The sequence below is a fragment of the Neopelma chrysocephalum genome, unplaced genomic scaffold, assembly GCF_003984885.1.
Source record: "Neopelma chrysocephalum unplaced genomic scaffold, ASM398488v2 Primary Assembly neopelma1_25, whole genome shotgun sequence".
Taxonomy (NCBI): Eukaryota; Metazoa; Chordata; class Aves; order Passeriformes; family Pipridae; genus Neopelma; species Neopelma chrysocephalum.
In genome coordinates, this window is record NW_020897694.1 from 31,169,632 (window position 1) to 31,193,757 (window position 24,126).

At 39.2% G+C, this 24,126-nt stretch overlaps 1 protein-coding gene across 3 annotated transcripts in view; it reads left to right on the forward strand.

The window, feature by feature from the left end:
- The window catches only part of DHRSX (dehydrogenase/reductase X-linked), a 208,749-nt gene that overhangs the window by 86,044 nt on the left and 98,579 nt on the right, over nucleotides 1–24,126 (forward strand). For all 3 annotated transcript variants that reach the window (XM_027674782.1, XM_027674781.1, XM_027674779.1), the window contains one exon: nucleotides 7,619–7,687. In XM_027674782.1, coding sequence (XP_027530583.1) covers nucleotides 7,619–7,687 — 69 coding nt within the window. The remainder of the gene's footprint in view (nucleotides 1–7,618; nucleotides 7,688–24,126) is intronic.

Here is a 24,126-nt window from a genome sequence, read left to right on the forward strand (position 1 = left end):
CTCATGTTCAGCTTCCTGTCAATCCAAATTCCCAGGTCCTTTTCTGCCTGGCTGCTCTCCAGCCACTCTGTCCCCAGCCTGTAGCGCTGCAGGGGGTTGTTGTGGTGAAAGAGCAGGACCTGGTACTTGGCCTTGTTGAACCTCATCCCATTGGAATCAGACCATCTCTGCAGCTTGTCCAGGTCCCTCTGAAGAGCCCTCCTGCCTTCCAGCAGATCAATAGTCCCCACCAATTTGGTGTCACCTGCAAATTTGCTGATGGTGGACTCAATCCCCTCATCCAGATCATCAATAAACATATTAAACAGGAGTGGGCCCAACACTGATCCTTGGAGGACACCACTAGTGACCAGCCACCAACTGGATGCAGCACCATTCACCACCACTCTCTGGGCTTGGCCATCCAGCCAGTTCCTAAGCCAGCAGAGAGTGCCCCTGTCCAGGCCGTGGGCTGCCGGCTTTTTCAGGAATATGCTGTGGGAGATGGTGTCAAAGGCTTTGCTGAAGTCCAGATAGACCACATCCACATCCTTCCCCTCATCCATCAGGCGGGTCACCTGATCATAAAATGAGATCAGGTTGCTCAGACAGGACCTGCCCTTCCTAAACCTGTGCTGGCTGGGTCTGATCCCTTGTCCATCCTGTAGATGTTGTGTGATGCACTTAGGGTGATCTGCTCCATAACCTTGCCAGGCACTGAGGTCAGGCTGACGGGCCTGTAGTTTCCCAGGTCCTCCTTCTAGCCCCTTTTGTGGATCAGCGTGACATTTGCCAGCTTCCAGTCATCTGAGACCTCCCCAGTGAGCCAGGACTGTTGGTAAATGATGGAGAGCGGCTTGGTGAGCTCTTCTGCCAGCTCCCTCCTCACCCTTGGGTGGATCCCATCTGGTCCCATAGACTTGTGAGGATCCAAGTGGCTCAGCAGGTTGCTAACTGTTTCCTCCTGGATTACAGGGAGACTATTCGGCTTCCAAAACAGGTAGTATAAAAATTTAAAGGGTTTAGAGGAAAACAAACTTATCAGAGGCATAGAAAGGCATCCTTATGAGGAGCAACCAAATGGGCTTGAAGTCTTCAATCTCTTCACTCTCTCTGAAGAAGCATGTAAAATGAGCAGCTAAAAAGATAGAGTGCTTATGAATAGTATAGATATTATTACAAACTCAGTATAAATACAGTACTATCCATCAGAAAAGAAGTTAAAACAGTCTAAAACAAGCCACTGTGATTAAAACCAAAATCTCTTAGAAGCATAAAAATATTTCTGGACTAGTATCTGCTGCATAGGACCTTAAATCATCATGGAAATAGGAGAAGTGTAAGGTAGGCAAATATGAGCGTTGGGCAGTTTTGGGAAAGACGTTGTGCATAGTCCAGTGAGTGTGTTTTTTATATTGAAAAAAAAAGTCAGGCACTTAAAAAAATGAAGAGTTAAATACGTATTGATGAATTTTGGAAGAGTTAGTGCATTTTTTCTAGACATTTGCTAAACTTATTCATTAAGCATTTATTAAATGCTTTGAAGTTTTCAGCAACTGTGTGAATGAATTTAATCTTGGCTTTGAAAAACTTTTGGTAAGGTTTGTGCCAAAAGATTTTCAAGTGGCTGGGTTGTCTTGAGATAAGAGGAAGATCTCTTGTAGATTAGTAATGGAGTAGGAGACAGAAAACAATATTGAGGAGTTATTTGTCAGCTTTGGACTGAAGCAAAGATACTCCTGGCCCCATAGACATATGTTCAGCAAATTTATAAAAGATAGATACAGAATACAGGATGAACAGTGAAATGATACATTTTGTGTAAATGTGTTTAGGCTAGTCAAATGAATTTGACTATTGATAATTAAGAGATTTGAGCTTCTGACATACAAGGAGAGGCTGAGAGAACTGTATTTAGCCCTAAGAGGAGAGAAGGGTCAGGGGGACATTTTCCATGTGCATAAATACCTAAAGGGGAAAAAAACCCCACTTTTTTTTTCTTTCTTTTTTTCATTTTTTTATGTTGAGGGTGGTCGAGCACTGACACAGGCTGCTTAAAGAGGTTGTGGAGTCTCCATCCCTGGAAATACTCAAGACCTGATTGGACATGGTGCTGAGCCACCAGTTGTAACAGGGGTGGAACTGGATGATGTCCAGAGATGCCTTATGAAATCTTAACTACTGTGAAGAATGGGGAATAATCTCCCAATACTGAATTACCAGGTTATGAAGGGATGGATAAATACAGAGTGTTAGTAAATGCAAATACTGCATATGAGGAAAAACAGCCACACCTATGTATTTATAAGAATAGGGTCTAAATTAACTATAACACACAAAAAGTTAAATAAATATTGTGATTTACTGTTGAAAGCTCTCTGCATAACATCATCGACATTTAATGACAGTCATAAAGGCAAATAAAATTGTATTGCTTAGCAGGAAAGAAGATGAAAACAGGACAGGAAGCGTCCCTCTTCTTCTGTAGAAACCATTGGTTCATCCTGTTGTGCATACTCAAAAGAAGTCTGGTTGAACTGGAAAAAAACCCTAAAGAGTGAGGGTGAGGAGTATGGGATAGCTTTGTACAAGGTGGGGCACAGAACAAAAGTTCTTCTGCTTCCCAACGGATGACTGAGGTGTAATATCATACAATTATGAATGGTATAGAAAATAAATGAGAAGTGGTCATTCCCTGTCTTATTGTGCACAAAGTAGAGAACATCCAACAAAATAAAAAAACCCCAACAACAAACAAACTACTGAAGTACAACCTTTTGAATGTAATTAAGTGTGTCATGAATTAACAGAGCCTGTTGTCCCAGAACCCTTTGGCAGCCAAGCACTTGAATGAATTGAAAGTGCAATTAGGTTCATTGAGAGACTACGTGCAATCTTTGAGTCAGGAAATCTCTGAAACTTCTTGCTTCTGGGAGGATGTATTGGAAAATACCACTCCTAGACTCAATGCTCTCACTTATACCTCTTCCTTAAGCACCTGCTATAGATTATTGTTTGAAACAGGGCACTTGTTTAGATGTACTTTTCGTTTGATAAACAGAGTCACTCTTAACTTCTTGTTGGAACAGGTGGGTTGCAGAAACCTAGGACAAGAATGAGGATTTCTTTTCTCGTTGCAATCCGACATTCTCTCCCTTGCTCAGTTTTGCTTCTTTTCTCAAAGGAACACTTAAAACAATATTTTCATCTTCCATATCAAAAAGGCATGTATTTAATTGTGACTGCTGTATGATGAACTGGATGACAAAAGATGTGTGATATCTAGACATTAAGGAAGCTTTGTATCATTTTTGTAATTTTTTTTTAATACCTGGTCACATCCTTATACCTAGCTTTATTGAAATTCATGCCTTAAACATTTTACAGGTGAGACACAAGATCTGCATTCCTTTTTATTGAAGATGTTATAAATTCCTTTTAAAACCTGCTCATATTGTAATGAGTTCAAATTTCTCATCCTCAGAGGTTTTTTGGGGGCAGAAATTCCTCTCTCTTAGGCATGTGCTGTTTGTTGTGCACACTCATAAAATTGTAATCCTCCAGCTGATAGGATTTTGTTTTTCTCTTGAGGTATTGGGTGCCCTCACAAGCCCTGTGTTCGGGCTCACGCTCCAGTGAAATCAGCTCCCCTTCAATCATAATGAGGATTATGATACTCTGAGGCACCTTAATTCCAATTTTCATTTGGAAACTTTTTTATATTCTGTGGCACAAAGACACCTAACCATCACCCATTGCAACTCCTTAATCAGACGGTATACACTTATACGGAAGTTATTACTGTACCACCAAGCTTTTCCTGGTAATGCACATATACATTAGAGTTTATGGGCACTACTTCTAAATTTTGTTTACTTCAGTCAGCAGTGGGGAAGGGGAGGGCCATGGGGCATGCTGCAAACCCTGTTTGCTTTGTTTCAGGGATTAACTGATACATAATTATGGCTACATAAGTCAGGGGATGAGTGTTTATCTCTGGTTCCCCAGGCACTGCTGAATGAGGGGATCGCACTTGCCAGCAGCTGAGGTGTGTGGAAGAGCTGGGAGGCTCACCCCTGCCTCCCCTCCTCGGGTTCACTGCAGTGGGTTTAGCAGGCTGAGGGGTGCGTTGGTGCACAGGGCAGCTCTCAGGCTCCAAGCAGGAGCAGTCGGGTCTTTCTCTGGACCACCACATGCTGGTTGGTTTGCATCTTCTAGTTGTTCATCTCAAAACGTTTTTATTTGTCTTTGTTTTTTGCTATCTTGCTGAAAGTCAGGAAATTTTTCTCCTGACAGCTTAGGTAAGTGAGGGCTTTTTAAATTTGCGGGTTTATTCTCTCCAGGCAACTGTAAGCTTTACAGGCTCTATCGTTGATCATAGACCATTTTAAATTTCTTTATAATGCCTTGCAGTACATTCCCTTGAAAGTCAATATTTCAAATTCCTAGTTTTGCAAAACACCAGTTGGAAAGAATCTTGCTTTTTTTAATCAGGATCAATTTTGTACATAAATTCAGGATGTGAGTAGCAATTACTCTTTTGGAGAAATATTCACATTCAAAGAAATTAAAAATATTATATAAAGAATACATATAGATGTATCAGAACCCCTTAACTAGCTATAATGTGTTTTTAGCCCATGCCGGGTTTTTTATGGGCTGTGCTTTTTCCAGCCTTATTCAGACTTAGCAATCTCTGTGATAATTCTGTTGAAATCCCTGAAATAACTTTCAGAGTTAGGATCTACTTAAGTGATTAAGATGACAGAGGCTGACATTTAGGATAAGATCCAAAGCCTATTGATGCTGATAAGAATTTTTCTATGTACTTCGCTGGTGGCTTTATATCAATGTGCTTTGACTTGTGGTGTTTGCGTAAGTGAATGTTGAAGAGAAGAGTAAATTTTTTTTGACTAAAAGCTGTATTTAAATATATTTACCTTTTTTTTCCAAGGACAAGTTTCAGTATTTTACTGAGAATTAGAATTTTGTAAGTCACTGAAATGACATCTGATTTTATACAGATGCATCCATTTAAAATAAATTTGTGTTTATGTTATTAGTTTTATTTTCAGAATTGATTGTAGTCAGCACTGTTATTAAATCAGCCTCACCTAAATTTTTCACTATTCTGTGGGGGCTAAGGGCAAGAAAAACATCAGATAGGGCTCTGAACAGCTTGCATAAACAGTTCTTGAGACAACTATATCTATTTTGAGCTCCCAACAGACACTTTAAATCAGCATGAAAAGAAAGATTTTTACAGTTTTGGGTACTTTGATGATCTAGCCTCCCAAAACAATGAATGCCTTTTTCTCAAAGCTTTTGTTAAGATTCCCTCACTGCATAAAAAACATGATCTGTCTTCCCTTTCTTACTCTTTCCTACAAACCACTTAAATTCAGAGTAGGCAGATCTTATGCTACAGATGCTTTACTGCTTAAAATGGATAAATTCTGGTATGTGGACCGTATGAAAATTATGGTGACTCATTGAAAAAAGTTCAGACAGAGGATTATTTTGTATATCACAAAGTTTTTTAAAGAATCACTACAAATATTCTACTGAGGATCTAGTCTAGCTGACAGTGGTGAGAATTTGATCCTTATATAGTAAACCATCCTCCTCCTTTGTTTAGGGTGCTGTACACCTGTTCAGTGCACTTGAAGGTTGTGCTCTTTAGTGACCCAACTTCACCACGAAGACGCAAATTAGTTTTGACATTTCCCAGCCTGAAACTGTTTGTTTTAGCTTGGTGACTTTTTTTTTTTAAATTTTGAATAATTAATGTAGCACTTAAAAGGAGGTTGATCTTTTTCACATCTACCACTCACTTTGCATAGAGGATCCCAGAAGGACATGCTAGAAGGGAAGCAGTGTGACAGTGCAATGTTCCTTTCCTCTCCCACCCATCTGCGGCAAGGAGTGCTGATCTCCTTAACCTAAGTCAGAAGCAGTTTTATGGTATCTTTCTGATATATGTCTTTGAACTTTTTGTAAGGATTTTGGTCATTTGTGCAGTGTCTTTATTCTTTCTTACAGCATTTTATTTGAAAGAAGGATTTCAAAAGCCTCTATTAAAGTGGCAGTTTCAACTGAGGCTATTTCAGTTTTGTGATACTCCAGCCTTCAGTATCTGGTTTTCAAACTCTCTGTTGTATCAGGCTGGAAACAGACATCTGAAGTGACTGTTTAGCAAAATAATTTTTTTTCCCCAGTGGTCTAGGGTGAAAAATATGCAAATATGAATAAAATGAGCTCATTTGGAAGATGCTGAGCTTTAATGAATAACCATTTATATAACAGCAAAATAAAGCAAATTAAAATTTGTTGTCAACACAAGCTCTTTTAAAAGAACAAATTAAGTGAACACACTGAGAGTTAAATCAAGACACTGGAGGCTTTAATAAGCTTGATCTCTGCTTGAGGGGTGCCGAATGAAAGAGGAATCAAATAAAACCTTCACAGAATTGGTACAAAAGTATTTTTATCTCTGGTATAGCTCTATCCATCATAATAAACCACTGAAATCCTACTCTACTACCCTTCTTGAGGTGGAACAGTGAGGAAAATTGATCTCTTGCCCATAAAGCCTGTGCACAGATTTCCCCAGAAATGGCAGTTTCACTGGAGGGTTTATCTGTTGATGCTGCATCTATATCTGGAAATTAACATCAAACTGAATTTTTTTGTTTTGTACAAGGCTGGATGGTTTTAAAGGTAAAAAAAACATCAAGAAGAAAATACTGCAAATATATGCTTTGGGTTTTTTTTCTTCTTTCTTTCTTTCTTGGTCAGTCTGAGTTATATAACCCCATAGTTAATGGAACTTATAGAGAACAGTTGTAGACCTGTATGACTCTAGATTTTATGTGAGAATTATTTTCTCTCCAGTATCTGGAATGCTAAATGTATTTATTTTGGCTAAATTTATGTAAATGCTGGTTTTTCCTGTATATCATGAAAAAAAGATGTGTTTGGAATCCTTGTACAGCTAAAACTCCATCCTCAAAAGGGTGCATTAGCTCCTCAAAGTGGTTGGGAGTTCCCTAAAATCTCCATTCAGTGCTCTGAGCCTTCAGCTAGCGCAGGCAATGGATGACACATGCTTTGTTTCAAAGGGCTTACTCCCACTTTTTTAACACATTCTCTGTGAGATGACATGAATCAGTTTAATAGCACTGCAAAGTATGTTCTAACATCTTAGAGTAAATACAAGCATGTACATGCCAATGTGAACAAGAGGTTGAACCAGATGACCTCCTGAGGGCCCTTTCAACTTCATCTGATTCTGTGACACTGTGACAGAGAGGACAGGACACTTGAAGCTTTTGTAGAATCTGAATGTGGTACAATTCACTTGGCTCAGAGACTTACATCTCAAATCTGCTGGTCCAGCCAGCAGATGGTCCTATTTTATATGAATAAATGAGATAAACAGGCAGAATTGGTGTGAACAGCAGTGCATTTGTATAGCCCTCTTCGAAAACCTCTGCTGCCTGACAGTAACGAAGCATGCCTTTTCACCTAAAACTTCATACTGGTTTTACCCTGTGGTTAGCACTTCACACTGGCATGCTTATATTCACACTTTTAAGTTGATTGCATTGCTAATTTTGTATTTTCTGTATTTTCACAGCTGGAAACAGTGAAAGTGAGGGTCAAAAAGCGGTGAGGAAAATAAAAGAAGAAACTTTGACTGGAAAAGGTACCATACTATATCCTTTTCTTTAAGGAGCTCTTTATTCCTCTCTTTTTGCTATCTCCTTTTAAATGAGGTTTCCGTGTGTACTGTTAAACTTTTTTTATTTGGGGCACTGGAACAGGTTGCCCAGAGAAGTTGTGGATGCCCCATCCCTGGAAGTGTTCAGTGCCAGGCTGGATGCGGCTCTGGCCAACCTGGTCTAGTGGTAGGTGTCCCTGCCCACGGCAGCAGATGGTTTTTAAGGTCCCTTTCTACCCAACCCATTCTGTGATTCTATGAATCTAATTCCTAAAGTAAATCTGACTCAGGGGTAAAATGAATAGGATATTCTTTAAAAAGCATTTTCAACTTTGTTTGACTTCTTTACTGTTTGTCATTGCAAAAGGGCTGTCTGCAAGTTACAGTCTGCCTGTGCGTGTATATGGGCAAAATGATTTCATAGCTGAGCAAAAATTCTGAGTGCTAGTAATATTTGCTAAGGGGAAGATGACAGCAGGTAGGAGCGTGTATGCTTTTTTCATTGTTGGTTTTGCCTCCCTTCAGGTGTATATAATCCCACTAAAAAGTGGGGGTTTAGGAGGTAATAGGTTTATAAAGAACAAGGCTGCTCGATTGGGTTATTTGACACATGTTGAGAGCTTATAATCCTTCAGAGTAAAAACATTTTCTTAAAATTAAATGGACCTTTCATATCAAGCCAAAATGCCTATGCTTTTGTGGTTCTTCCATTGTTTTCTTTATCTGATGAGCTATCATGTTTGTGGAGGCATAAGGACAGCATAGGTTGATAACTATGAGAAAAAGCATGTTGCACACTATCTGCTGTGCGATTATAATTTGCAATTTATGGTGGAGGTTAGTGCATCTCATATTTTTGTCTCATGGTTTCTCTGGGTGTAGTTCCCAGTAGTGTATGATGATTCACTCCTGCCACTTTTATGTATCATTTCTTGGCAAAATAATAGGGCAGTGTTGCTAGTCCACCCTATTTAGGATCTTCATGGCTTCTTCTGAGATCTGATTTTATTTTTGTGCCTCTAATAATTACTGTTATGATGATCAAAAAACATGTTAATTATTGTTTTAAAAATCCCTTTCATTAAGATTTATCTTTTGGCTTAAATAAGTGTGCATCAATCGTAGCCCCAGGATGCATGTATGCTAATTAAAGGCATCATAAATTAAGGCATAGTTAGAAGGATCATGAAAGGAAAAAGGTAATTATTACATCATAAAAATCTTTTACTGGAAGTTTCTGTACAGAGACCAAAAGCAGTTGGAATTAATTACATCACGTGACTTGCATAAAGCCGAATAAACCGGAGTCTATCTTTTTTTCTCACATCTGTGTGATCACAGGCTTTTCTAGCGCCCTAATCTTTCTTAATTTTTCTGACTAAAGTCAGCTATAGCCCTCAATTATAAACTGTTAAGTTACAGATGGCAGTCTGAGGAAGCTGAAAGTGTATCTGAAGTCAACTGAAGTTCCTCATTGTAATTATTATCACTGATGCTTTAGTAATCTCAGGTCCTGGTAGATTTGGCTTAAAAAATCCCTGGAAGAGTAGTGTCTTTTCAGAATTTGTCACTGATTGTATATTTACAAGTGCAATATACTGTACAAAAGACTTGTGTGAGACCGAGTGTCACTCCTCTTTTACTGTTTATCAATGAATTTGCACTTTGCTTAGTAATAGGATGTGTGTGCAGATACCGTGACCAAGACTGGGCAGTGCAAACATATGACCTTTTCAAAAGCTACAGGTCAAGATCTGTTTAGTCACTCCATAACAACATCTTGACCCCTTTCTCATGCTTTTTTTTGAGCTTTTTTCATGGCCCTTGTAAAAACACTGCTTTACAGAAACTGTTCCCATCTGGAATATCAGACTCTTGAAGGAGAACTACTCAAAACTATTTCTGGGCAGACAGCGTGGTCAAGAATTGGGACAATATAGCTGTCTTTTTATTATGGACAAAAAATGGGAGTGGATAGTCAGTTTGTTATCCAGATCTCAGATCTCTAAGAACAATGAAAATCTTCTTGCTTTTAAGCAGATTAGACAGCAGAAGGGAGCAAGAGACCTTGTCCTCTCCTTGTTGCCTTACTGAGCCATACATAGCATAAACATCCACAGAGACAGCTCTGGGAAAATGCCATGCTTATTGAATGCAAGTAATTATAGTGTTTTTAAGCCACTATCATCCTTCTATGTCTTGGCCCATTGTCTGTCTGGGGCTCTGTCTGATATCTACGGGTAAGTAGTTTTACTTAACATAATCTACACTTACTTCAGGGACAAGTGAGATTCAAAGCATGTGCATAAGTAATTCCTATGAAGCAGCATATGAGCAACAATTTGCTGACCGTTTCAGAGAAGGATAAAGGATAGTAATAAAAAGGCCATGCATACTGGTGATTTTTTTTTTTTTTTGTAGAAGCATGGCAAGACCTGAGAAAAGGACTAACAAAGTTTCTGAATACAGGCAGGCAGGAAGTCTGGTTTCCCATGCTGGAGGCATTGAAATCAGAGCCAGTGCCAAAATATGGCAGCTTATTGGAGAGGAAAGCAGTTGTGGCCGTTCACCTACAAGGCAGTGATGCTAAAGGACACAGAAAATCTAAGCAATATGTCATATCACCTCTTCCTACCACCCATCCTCTCCCATGGTGCTACACCAGAAACCTCCTTGGTTCCTCTCCCTGCTGATTCCAGACTGTTTAGGTGTCCTCCTTGATTTTGGGTCTCTGTGCCAAGTAATCTATTGCTAAGTGTAAAGAGTGAGGAAGTACACAGGCTGTTGAGTGGAGGTCCTTGGGGCATAATAGACTCAGTTCGCTTGACTATCCGATTCTCCTCCATGATAAAGAAATCAAAGCCCTCGGAAATCCAGAACAGACCAGAAGCAGTACTGCATTGTCATTAAAATTCTCACATGGGCACTATTTCCAAAAGACCAAGGGCAATAGCTTACTACACTGCGAATCATAAAGCTGGAAGAAGCCAGGATGAGGTTGGCATTTATCTTGCTTCCATTTGTTAAATTGGGAACTCGTGTTGTTAATAGTAGCAATTATATGGCTGGGAAAATCGTTGATGGCTAGGGATTGCCACAGAGATATTCTAATTGGGTAAGTCTCTGTAATTTGCACATAGGGTGTGTCTTTGTTAGTGTGTTCGTTAGTTAGATCAGGAGAGTGCTTTTCTGGCAACCCTCAGCTGCTGCCCGCTTGCTAAGCACAGGTTCACATCAGGAAGGGCACTGCAGGTCCTGACCTGGATTCCCTTTGGACAGAACTAGCCTGGGAGGTGAGCTGCAGCAGTAACAGAGCATTAGTGCGTGGGGGCAAACAGAGCTTAGCTGAACTAAGCATTCCATCAACCTGTAGCAGTACCTTTGTCAGGTCCCGAGCACAAAATGAGCTCTCGAGATGGGCTTCTATTGATCCAAACCGCTTGTAAATGTAGCCATAACCACAGTTACCAGTTGTGAACAAACTTCATTGAGTTGCAGAAATGAGAGGTTTCTGTGACAAACTCAACTCTCGATACTAGACAAGAATCTTTCCATTTACATAATAGAGCATATCTCCTGACTCAGCCTCAGTTTATGTCTCTGCAAATGAAAGCTGGTTGTAGCCTGATGATTACAAACATACAAATGTTGGAAACTAATATATAAACATGAATGAGAGCTTCATTCATTCCAGCATAGGTTTATGAATGCCAATGGAATCAGCAATTAGAAAAACTTTATGCATAAATATCACTTAGCACAGCACCAATGGAAGGCTCTCACAACTGCAGTGTAGGAGCTTGCAAATAGACTCAAAGGAGAAAAAAATTAAGTTAGTGAGAAAAGAGGGTGTAAAAGTCATATTAAGTGTAGACCTCTTCAAAAGGAGAAGCCTGAGTTTAATCTCACCCAACATTTTTGTGGCAATTCAAATAAAACCACAATTATAAAACTACGCACTAAATCCATAGCATTCATGAGACTTCCATTTGAAGTCAGGTGAGAAAGGAAGAAGAGACTTTCTCCCTCAGAGTCAGAGGAATGCAGAGGTTAGTATGGTGGCAACCAAATTGTGTCATTTACAGTCTGACCATATCAAGACAGTGTGGACCAAGCAGTAGGATGAATTGCCTTAAAAGCAATTCACATGCATTTAACAAGCCTGGCTTTTTTGCAGAGCTTTCTCTTGGGATATTTGTGCTACATGTGGCTCAACCAGGGAATAAGGAGATGACGAAGTCTCTTGCTCCCTTTTGTAGTATAATCTGCTAATAAGCAAGGAGATTCTCCTTGGTTTTAGAGATCTGAGATTGAAGAGTTTACCTGACAGAAGAAGGACTAATCTAGCCACAACGTACCAGGTGTAATTACAGAATAGCTTGTAGGTGGTTTCTCCACTAATGTTTGCTGTATGTTGGGCACCAGTTTTAACAGAACAGTCTGCCTTTTTCCACTCTGTACCAGACTGGCTTTCCCTGCAGGCTAAAGGAAGTCAGCTGCTGAAAGTTCCCAAATTCCCAAACTTTTAGATTTGTTGGTGGTATTCCCAGCATGTGAGCCAGAGCTGTGTAAGCCAGTTCAGCAAAGACCGATGCCTTGTTAATATGTGCAAAAGTGTCACCCAGGACTTCTTCTTTGACATGGCATGTCAAAGACATCATTATGGAAACGATCATCCAACGAGTCAAAAATACTATAAAATATTTGTAGCTGAGACATATCTTCTATAAGTGTGCATAAGCATGCATGAGTTTATGCTTGCTTGTGTCAGATTTGCTTTTCATGGTGTAGTTTTGATTTGTAAAAGTCTAACATCCTGGGATTGTGGCTAGACACAATGTGGGTACTTTGTCCTTTCTACCACAGCCTGCTATTGGAATATCCTTTGTTTAACACTGCTGATGCTGAAAGACCAGTAGGATTGGTTTAAAGAGTTTCCTAGCAATAACAGCACAGTTTCCATCTACATGGTTTCCTTTTTTATGCCGGTGCGTTATCTCCAGTACTTAGCTGTGGCAGGTCAAGGACTGTCCTCAGTAAGAGTACAGCTGAATGCCAGGCTCATGAAGACATCCTGAAAGACAGGGTGGTGATATGAATGAGGAGTAAAGAAGCCTCAATCTGACAGTATGCCACTTTGCAGGACCCGGTGTGGAACTGCAGAGTTTTTCTGCTTTGTCACTTAATGACAGGTGTAAGAGCCTTGCCTAAACATTAAGATTTTTTTCCTTCCCTTGCAAAGCCTCCAAGGTTATATCAAGTATATTCAAGCCATATGAAAATATTACTTAATAAACTTAATCTCAGTTTGTGACTGGATTCTCCACATGCACAAGGAGTAGAAGACCCTTTGCTAGAGTCCAAGAAAGTAATGCAGGGGATAATACAAATTCTCTTGCTCGTAGCACTTACGTCCCATATCCAGTAAAGCTAGGGACTTTTTGCTCCATATTAAGCAGGGAAGATCTTAATCCACAGAAAGGTATCTCCAGAGCCCTCTGATAAAATCATTTAGGTGAAAAGTTTCTGAATCACTTGTCCTGCTTTTCTGTTTGTTTTACATAATATTTTGAGGCAAAAACATGATTAAATTCATTAAGTCTCCTTGCTGATGTCTTTTTTTTTGTTCTCTTTTTGACTTGCAGTACAACACAATACAAAATTTTCCCCCACAGTTCTTACAGACGTATAAAACAATAGAGAACCCTCTATTTTACTGGGTTTCTTAAAACACCTTAGAAATTGAATTGTCACGTTAGCAGTGTGGCAAATCAGAAGTTAAGAGGAATACGAATGTGGTTCATGCAGCTGACGATGAGTTGCAGATCTGAATAGTGAGGTGGAGATAAAGTCTTTCAAATATAAAATATATTCATAATGCAGGCACAAGCTCTGCCTGCTGGTTTCCTGAATTCCCATTTCCATTGGAAATGTGAAATACATTTCATTAACAGGCTCTGCCACCAGGAATCATGATTTTCTCATATTTAAATTATCTCTAATTGAAACTTAGAGACTAAGAAGTGCACAGGTGTAGCTGCAGGCAGAATAACAAAGTCCCGTCAGATGTCTTGAAATGATTTTCTGACTGTAAATCACCGAAGCTTTTTGTGACTAATGGGACTGAAGCTCCAAGGTTAGGGTTTTGCTGATTGTGCTGCCCTACTGAAGGCAATCTGGAGAAAGGGAGTTTCGAAATGAAATTGCTTCTTCAGGGCTGGAAAAAGCTTCCATTTCACCCTTTTACAGGATTTTGATCCTCTTGTATGTACCTGTAGAGCCATGATGTCGAGCAGTGACTGAAAAAAAGTGCTCCTTGGTTTGATATCTCCTTTAATAGGCCATTATTTTTTCCGTCTCCAGCAGTATTTGCAGGCAGGTTGTGTGAGCTATTTCCAGGTCTTGTCCGTTCTCAAGAAAATTGCCAGCAAATACTGAAAGACAAAGCCAAGAAATAAGCAATTTGTTTTCTCTCTGGAATGCTTTAGTATTTCTCTTCCAAGACCTACTTTATATAGTCCTAGCTTCTGTGAGTTACATGTAGGGTTTTAGAAGTTAATTTGCTTATAACAAGTAGAATATTTTCTGTGGAAATGCCAGTGGCTTCTGCACTGGGGATCCAGCTGCCAGGAGCATGGAGAACTTGTGGCCTGAAGTAAACATGGGAAAAACAGAGCCTATATTTGAAGCTCTTATGGGCTGTGTGAGCAACCTTCCAGGTGTGAGCTGCATGTGAAACAATAGACACTGGTCAGCCAGAGTGTTCAGGCTGTGCTGGTCTTTCCTTGTCAGCTCCATCCATGCAGCAGTACGGCAAGGCTCCAGAGGAAGCAGAGCCAGAGAGGAGTCTCTGTGCCTCTGAAGGACCAATGCCAACGTGTTCATGCTTAATTTGTATTTCAAGGGCTATTTTTCAATGGCAAAGAATTAAAGCTCTGAATAGATGTCCCAGTTCTAAAATGAGTTATGAGCCAGGTTCTTCCCAGCAGTGCCCAGTGTCAGGACCAGAGGCAATGGGCACAACCTGAAATGCAAGAAATACCATTTAAAAATAGGAAAACTCTTTCTCTTTTTTAGCATATGGACTTTTGAATATTGGCACAGGTTGCCCAGAGGGTTTGTAGATTCTCCATTCTAGGAGATATTTGAAAGCCATCTGGATACAATGCTGGACAACCACCTCCAGGTGGCTTAGTATGAGCAGGAATGAGGACTGGGCAGTGTTCAGAGCTGTCTTCCAGCCTCATCCACCATGCAACTCTGTGAGTCTAGGGAATTTGGCCAGCCAAATCCTCATGAAACCATGTCGGCTTTGTGTCCAGTCCTGACTACAAGTACTATAACATACACAGATTCCCGGACTTCAGGGTTTTCAAGAAATTGTATCAGGGTTCATACAGTACCGATATTAGACTTTTAGGTAAGAATATAAAGTGGTAATAATAGCAATAATTTGACAGTAATGCAGTCTTAGGAAGCAAGTATTTAAAAAGAACTTTGTAGTAGTGTTAAAAAACCCATTTGTGCAGTAAAAAACCCTTTCTGTGGAAACAGAAGGAAGGAATGTAGGTACACTGATGCTGGGAGTAAAAATCTGTGTGAAAAGGTCAGGAAATATTGCCTATGACTCTGAATCAGCTTCCCTTCTTGTTTTTTTTTGTGGGTTTATTGTTTTTGGGGGGGGTTGTTGTTGTTTTTTTTCCCTTTTTACAGGGCATAAACTAAGATATTTTATTTTCAAACATAAATTTTAAAATTTAGGTTTCAAATGAAATATGTTCAAGATTACATGATGCTTGACATCTCTGCCACATTTTCACCATCTGAATGGAAATTAGCATGCTTATGTGCACTTCAAAACCCTTTCTCAGCCTATTTAAAGACTTGCAGGAAATGTGTAATACTAGCATTTTTAATAGTCTTTTCTGGTGCTTGGTGCTAGAAAATCTTGCTTGTAAGAAGAAAAAGAAATATTCCTAAGGAGACTAATAGACTTTTTGATTATGAAAAATATCTAACATAAGAATCATTATTTGCCTAATAATCATGTCTCAATTTGGATTTCTCTTCTTATATTGAGGCACTGTTTCTGGACAAGCTGATGTGAACTGTTACCAGCACCTGATCAATTTCCCCAAGATAATGGTCAGCGATGTTTTATTCCTTGCTTAGTCTTAACATTATGTCTGCCGCTGACGACTCTTACCAAGATTACTGTTGACTTCAGGCTGCTTGGCAGGAGTAGCTCTTCACAACTGATGTGACTTGAGGAGACAAAATAAATCAAATCATCTTTCCAACATTTACTTTGACCTAGTTGAAAAATAATCCTTGCCAGCATTTTACCTCCCAAGCATGAAAAATATGTGGGCCTGCAGTGAGAGAGAGATCTCCGTGGCTCTGGGCAAGATTTGCTGTTGTTCTGTGTTTCCTCCCATTTTAGTCCAATCTCACTTATGCTCACACACTTGTGCTTTTTTAAAAAATAATTTACAGCAACTAAACTTCCTAGACTATTTAAATGATACAGTGTCTGTACTTCTTTCTCTTTAGAAATTTGTTTTGATGTCAGAGGGAAAAAAGTAGATATTTATGTGTTGGAGGGGAGGAAAGGAAAAACAATATAGGGAGAAAAGCAGTTTCTCCTTTTCAAAACTTTGTCATGGTAGTTAGGGGCTTCTGAACTGGAGGTTTGTGAAAAGTTCGTTTCCCTGAATTGAAATAAACCTAAAATATTGCAGGCTTTCTCTTAGCTTATACTTTACACTTGGAAGTTAGTCCATGCAAAAATCCCATTGCCCTAATTGGAACAATTTTTGGTGAAGACAGAATTTTTCCAAGAGATATGTCTGTTTTAATGGGAGTGTTTATTGGAAAAAGAGAGAAACATTTTTACACTCAGATCTGCAAAATCAAACAGAGGAAGTGTAGAATCCCTGTAGAAGGGATTAACTCAAAAAGTGTTAGTTTGCATTCAGGCCAATCCAGATCAAAGGCTTTTTATCCAAACTTGTTCTTTGTTTCTTATGTCCCAGACTACTGTACCATCAAAGACAATCTTAGTTTTAGAATCTAGACCTTAAAATCTTCTTGAATTAATAAGCTGCTGGTTATCAATGCTTTATGTTGATTTGCAAATGCACACTATAAATGATTTGGGGTTTTTTCTAAGAAGAGAATTTTGCAAAGGTTTTGTTTAAAGCAAGATTTTGTTTAAAAATTGCCACAAAATGGAAGTGTCCTGCGGAAAACACTTCTTTCGTGTAAGTCTAAGCCTACTTTCCATTAATCTGTTTGGTTTTGGTTTATTTGCTTTGAGATGACACAAAATTAATTGTTCTGTGAAGTCTTCAAATGGAATTTTCTTCAAGACTTTGTTCCTGAAAATAGAAGGCAAAGCACTTCTCCAGTGCCATGAAGGCCTTATTCTTTGAAATCCTTGGCTATAGATAATAGAGAGAGATGACAGAAAATATGCTTATTTGGGATAAAACAAGGTTGATATACTGAGATATTCTCCTGAGAATCTTAGTCAGGTTCTTTCTCCAGTTAGGATGACCTCAGTTGGCTGGCCGAAGACTGCTATCTTAGAAGATATATGAAACTATTTTTTAGTCTGGAATCATAATTCTGTAGTTACCTTGACAACTACCAGTGATATCTAACTACATTGTGTTTGCCTCTCCCAATGCCCTTTCAGCCTACAGACAGAACAGACAGAATATAGGTTTGGTTGGTTGGTTTTTTGTTTGTTTGTTTATTTTTTTTGTTTTAATTCGCATGAATCATACCTCTAGAAAAATGCTAGTCAGAAAGGTAGCTTTTTGAAGAGTAGTCCAGAAATAGCGTTCTGAGGCTGTGTGAAAATCTAGCACATATATCCCTAGTCTCTTGAATGTAATTTTACCTTATTTTCTGAAGAAACTATTTTGAAATAAAGTCATACTTTTGTGCTTCCAAAGTGTTTGCATGGGGGTTATTTTTCAGAAGCTGGATACAAAAAAACTAATCCTTTATTTCAGCTAGAAGAGTGTTACCCACTAGCCCCAAGTTTAGGGATTTGTACAGCAGCAGAATGAGGACAGAACATGGGATTTAATTAATTGCCTTCAGCCTACAGTAAGAAGCACATGCTCTGGGGAGTTTAGGTCCAGTGCAGCATGGTGATTCGTGGGGAACAGCTGTGTAAGGAGTGGGTGGGAGCTGAAAGGAAACAGCAGTTGTGGGTCCCTGCCTGCTGTCTGCCTCTGCAGTCTCATGTGGGATGGACCTCAGTTTGCTGCCTGCCTGGCTTCCTGGACCCTTTACACAAGCTGCCCTTGCAGCCACCTAGAGAGATCTTTTAAAACACACCATCTTCTGTAGTCACAGAGGATAAAAATTAGTGCTGTTTTTCCTTCAGTTTCTTTTTAGCACCAGGTGAGATTATTTGTCACTGATGATATAAGGAGAATTCAGTCTCAGAAAGATGGTAAAAATTTGTTACCAGCACTAAATTAATCTTTGACTTGAAAAATAGATTTTTTTTTATTGAACTTTTTTATTTTTAAGTAATATGACCATTTTATTTATTTTTGTTTGCTGGTTAATTTGAGATTTTGCAGATTAATTTCAGATAATTTTTTAAATATAGTTTATTCTTTGAGTTAAATAAAAATCAGCATTCTACTGCAACGGATGGTATAAAAAGGAATATGTACAAACGTGTTCAAAAAGCAGCTGAATCAGACAGGCAAAATGACAGAAAATGGGTGAAAAAAGGAAAACAGAGGAAAGAATCATGGGAGAAAAAACCCCCACATTTCACATTCCATTTTTTTTTTTGAATGGTCGTATTTTTTAATTTAGTTTTAAATTTAATCCCAAATAGAGAGTTAAAACACTAACATGCATGTCAATAAGCCCAACAAAGTGGAGAAACACTAAAGAGTTAAAGATAGACTAAGGAGAAAACCAACACAAGGAGTAGAAAAGGAAGAAGAAGCATATGAAGGCAGAGAAAAAGAAGAACCTGGAAAGAGGTTACAGCCACAAAAGCTTGAAGGAATGTAAGATTATGTCCAGAAAATATTATATGCAGGGGCTGACCAGTTGTTTAGCATGTATGCTAAGCAGACTTTCTGAGTCCATGAGGAAAGAACTGGAGTCACTCCATAGTTCAGGATTTCATTGTTGGGAGTTGCATTTATTGCAGTAACATGTTAGAGAAACTCTCGTAGAGTCACGTCCTGGTTAACAGTGACACAGCTATCACAGCCATGCCTGCTTACAAGGCATGAGCTAGCCCAGCACAGTGTACACGAGGCTTGTTTAATCCACCAGGCGAGAGGGTATGGGCTTTATTCTAGCCCTCTGCTTACATTTTTCCCCCTAACTTTCCATGGAGGAAAATTGTGTATTTTCCTTTCCATTCTGCGTACTTAACTTTCCTCATATTCTCTGAAGATCTTCCAAAGTGTTCAGCATTCCTGGCATTATTGTATTTCCATTTCTGTTATCTCTCCCTTTTTTTTCCCTTCCTCTTGTCCTCTCTCTTTCTCTCCTTTCCTTACTCTGTCTTCCTCTCCATCCCTGTCTTTTTTTTTTTTTGTTATTTTTTTAAAGAAGGGAAAATAGAGCTTTGTAACACATATCATGCTGTTTCATATTATGTTTAAGATCGTATAAGTGTACTTACAGGAGTTGCTTTACATTCTCTGGTTTGCATACTGAAGCCAGCAGTATCAGTGGGAACAAACTGTAGTTTTATTGTGCCTTTTCATGTTCAATTTTAAAAACAATCCCAGCTTAATGGTGCTTGTATAGTCAGAGAAACTGGACATTTTGTAAAGCAACAGTGTGATTTGCTATTCTGCACGTTCATCCATATGCTAAATTTTATTTAGTCTCTCTTTAGTTGGCTTCTGAGATGGAGACATTAACCTCCTGCCCAACCAGGAAAAACAAGATCCTTAATTGATTTTATATAGGATTGGAAGAGTATACATGGATGATCTGGATGGCATGATACCTTTTCTCTGGCAACAATTCTGTTAAATTGGTTTCAAAGCTGTCAAACTGAAAAACACAAAGTAAGACTGACATGTTATGGCCAGTGGGTGTTTTTGTCCTAGGAAGAGGTATCATGCTAGCCTTGGGAAAAGCCTGAAAGATAACTTCCAACTGAAAACCAGAAAAAGAGTGACTGAATCATTAAGCTAATTTTCTCTGAAGGGGATGAAATAACTCTTGATGGGTTTTTCTCTCTCCCTGTGTTCCACTTCCTGCTCTTTGTCTCAATGTCTCCCTGGCATCACCATGCCCACTGAATCTTCTCTCCATCCTTACCCCAAACCTTTCTTCCCAGGTCCTGTATATGTTTCTAAATATTTCTGGCTTCCTTTTCTATATCTCAGAACTGCAAATTCTGAGTTTGACTGTAAGGCAAGGCAGGAGTTTGTATGATTACATTCAATAAACATGAATCACAAAGCTACTTGATTGTTGCATCTAGATGTTTCTAACGCTTTTTGGGGGAGTATATAACCTTCTAATTAATTGGGTTTGGGGCTGTAATTCTCTCTCCTCTTGAAAACAACGGTAAACTTACAATTGATTTGAATGCAGTCAGGGATTCTACCTCCTAATTTCAAACATTTCTGTTTCTTTAAGCGTACTGCCTTAATTAGAGACTTGCCTCACATTTATCAGGGAAGTGACAATTCTAGCAATTCACATGGACAATTACTCTGAGGTAGCCCAGGAAGGCCAGAATTTTGATCCTAGTTGGCCATGAATTTGTCTGGGGAGGTGTCCAGTCTCATGGCTCTTCAAATCTGAATCATAATAGGTGTGCAAGCAGGTGCTGTTCCCATCCATGTGCCTACTTACTGCTAAAACCCCCACAAATTGAATTTCTCTGTTTCTTCAGTCACTAAGAACAGTTATTTGGATACACGTTTTAAAATACATACCTTATAATAATTTTGTTTCCAATGAATTTACAGCTAACTGGAAGGATTTTTTGAAGGCTTCTAAACCCTAATGTAACCTGTATAGTGGGGTGACTTCCATATGCGCTAGAGTTCATATATGCTAATCAGTCTGACTGCTTAGAAAACACTGGTAGCACTGGACTAATGTGCAGCAAGAGTAGCCTGTAAAGGTTGCCAATTAGCTGGTTTCGGTGACCTTTTGTCTACACAAACAGCTGGAATCTTGTGCATTCCCAACAGCTTGCAGTTCCAGTGCAATGAGGCTGAACCAGGCTTTTCTGTATTACAGATGAAATCAAGCCAAAAATAGTCTCTATAAGTGCTGTTATCTTTTATGCATGGTAGTTACAGACAACAAATCAAAGATCTTAGTTGCTTTATACTATACCCCTTCCTGCCCTGCCTCTCCCCCCATCCCCCTCCCCCACCCAGTTGCAGGCATTTTGCAGTCCTTTCTTTAATGAGCTGCTTATTTTGAAGAGGTCACAGTCATCCAGACCATGTTTTAGTTTTCTCTGCTCGGAGCAGCTTATCTGCAGTCGTTCCTGTTAAGTGTTGCCTAATTGCATACTTTTGCTTGGTCTTTCAGGAAATTCCTAATGATCCTCCCAAGCCTTGGTTAAGCTAAATATTTCTGGGTTGTCAGCAACTTTCACCACCTGTCTATTCAGCCTGCTTTACAGAAAATTTGTGACACCTGGCACCTACCACTTGTTTGGGTACCAAACAAATGAACTACTGCGTTTCTCTGGAGAGTGCTCAGAACTGGCAGCAGGCAGAGACAATGATTGCTGCTAGCGAACAGGGCCATTAGTCAGCCCTTAGACTCAGGTGCATAGGAAAGGGTTCTCCTTGGGGCCCAAACAAATCTGACACTGAAAACCTGGGCTGGGTTTTTTGTTTGTTGTTTGTTTTTCTGTGATGTGTGTGCAGAACAGTAAAAGCTCAAATAAAACAAACAAGCAAGATCTGGAAATAGCCGGTGCCTTTGCCTGAAATAAAACCTATCGTGTAGTAACAGTTGAACTAAACTTTGTGGAATGGAAGAATGAAGTTTGCAGGTTGCAAAAGCAGGGTGCTGAAGGCACCAAAAGGCAGCATGCTAGGATGCAAGCTGCTGCTGTGTAGCATATTTGGAAAGAGGGTATTTTATTCAGGAGTTCTCCTGTATATTACCTACCTCAGTGTGTGGGTGTCAAGTCATCTGAGAAGATGGAAGAGCAAGTGGTTAGACACAGAGTGATGGGAATGGTGTGTTGACTGATCAGAAACCTTGTCTGGAAAGTAAAGCTAATTTTAGGTGAACACAGTAAGGAAATATGTAGGAAAAAAGATGGATAAATTTGGACAGGCTTTTTTTACTTTTTACTGGAGTAAGAGAAGGAGTCAGAGAAACATGAGTTTCCAGCAAGAATATCTGAAAGGCTTTGTAAAGGTTTTGTGAACACTGTGACATGTGTCTTTAACCCAGATATATTGAACTGAAAGGGATTCAGATACTAGCGTGAAGATAGAAGACTAGATAGATGCAAGATTTTTAAGTTGCTTTTTCATGGAATATACGATTTTTATCTCACAAAAGAGAGTTCCAAGAAACAGATCCAAACCTGGAGGAGCAGTAATGGTGGAAGAGCTAGCAATAGCAGAAGGATTACTGGGAAGCCAACTGCAGCTGGAGAGCTGCTGGCTATATTGGGCACATTACCTGTATAAACATGGATCCATTACCTTTTTTAGTACAATAAATAAACAGCAGTTGGTATTGAATCTCCATATTCAGTTTCAAGACTGATATAAATTGTTGAGTAAATGATCACATCAGTGTTCTGGCTCATTTTGTGAAAGTCTCAGAAAGCAGAGAAGTTTAGATGAGATACAGGAACAATTTTTAAAGATGAGCAAAGGTTAGAGTTTTTAATTGCAGTCAGCATAGCCTCTGAATTCATGAATATGCTTTGTGCTTTGGACTTTTTTTTTAGTGTACTATTTATCGTTACAGTGGAGATCTAAAAGCTTCATTTCACTAAGTGAACATAGGGAGAACTATAAATTGAGATTTATTTTGGCTAGAAATTAATATTTGCTTATGTAAGCCAAAAGTAAAGACTCATAAAATGAGTAATATTTTGTTTCTTCTGTAGCATGTCAAAAACAGCTTCTCTTTGGAAATTTTAGCCTTTCCAAATTCAATTTCAGCACTTATGTGTTTACTTACCTGTTTAAATTAAGAATTGGCAGGAATCTAAGAAAAAATTACTTGTTTCTGAGCTGTTATGATCTTATTGAGAATGCCTGGCTCTCACACTGTCATTGATCACTTATTTTTGTGAATTATATCAAGGCACACATAAGGAATATGAATACTCCCCCATGGCAATATCCAGCAGAAGATGCTGAGAGCGCCCAGGTGTTTTAATATGTTGGTTTGAAAAAGCTCCAGAAATAGTCTGTGGTTTTGGAATCCTTGGAGGAGGCATAGGACAGCTTTCCAAACACCTGGACTCCTTGATCCACCTGTAGGATAAGCTCACCTGCCTAAGATGTTGCAACATATTAATCATCTTTGCCATGCTTGAACAATACCCACTTCTTCATGGTGTTGCTCCAGAACAAAGGTGCAATGTTTCTACGCAGATCCTGCAGAAATATTGCCCCAGAAAACATGTTCTTCCCTGCCTTGTTTCCTTCAGATCTGCAGAAAGACTTTGAAGGTCAGGGGTCTGGAGGAAATGGGAAATAAGAGACCTTAATATGCTTTAGATCTTCTGTCTTTTATGTATGATCATCAAGTCCAACCCTTGATCCAACACCACCATGGTTACTGGGACATGGCACTAAGTGCCACATCCAATCTCATCTTAAAAAACTCCAGGGACAGAGAATCCACCACTTCCCTGGGCAGCCCATTCCAATGCCTGATTACCCTCTCTGTAAAGAATTTCTTCCTAATATCTAACCTAAACCTCCCCTGGTGCAGCTAAAGACCATGCCCTCTTGTCTTACTGATAGTTGCCTGGGAGAAGAGACCAATCCTCATCTGGCTACAACCTCCTTTCAGGTAGTTGAAGAAAATGGGCACCAGCAAAGCATGGGGAAAAAAATGCTGTTGTGTTAGTTTCATAATACATACATGACTTGAGCTGCTTCTGTCAATGTTGATGTACACTATAAGCAAATTAATAAATTAGTAGATGTTAAGGTTATTTAAACAAACAAAAAAAAAATCATGCAATGTACTGAAAAAGTTGAATCTAATGAGTTGTAAGATAAGGTGGTCAGCAGACCTTTCCACAGATATTTATGGGAAGAGAAAAAGGAGCCCCAAGACTATATCTGATGCAACTTAGGAATAATCTATCACGTGCATTATGAAGTGGTTATTTGTTACCACTATTAAAATCTTTGCCTGCTGTTGGCAGGCGTAACTTCGGCTTTTTGAAGTGCCTAACT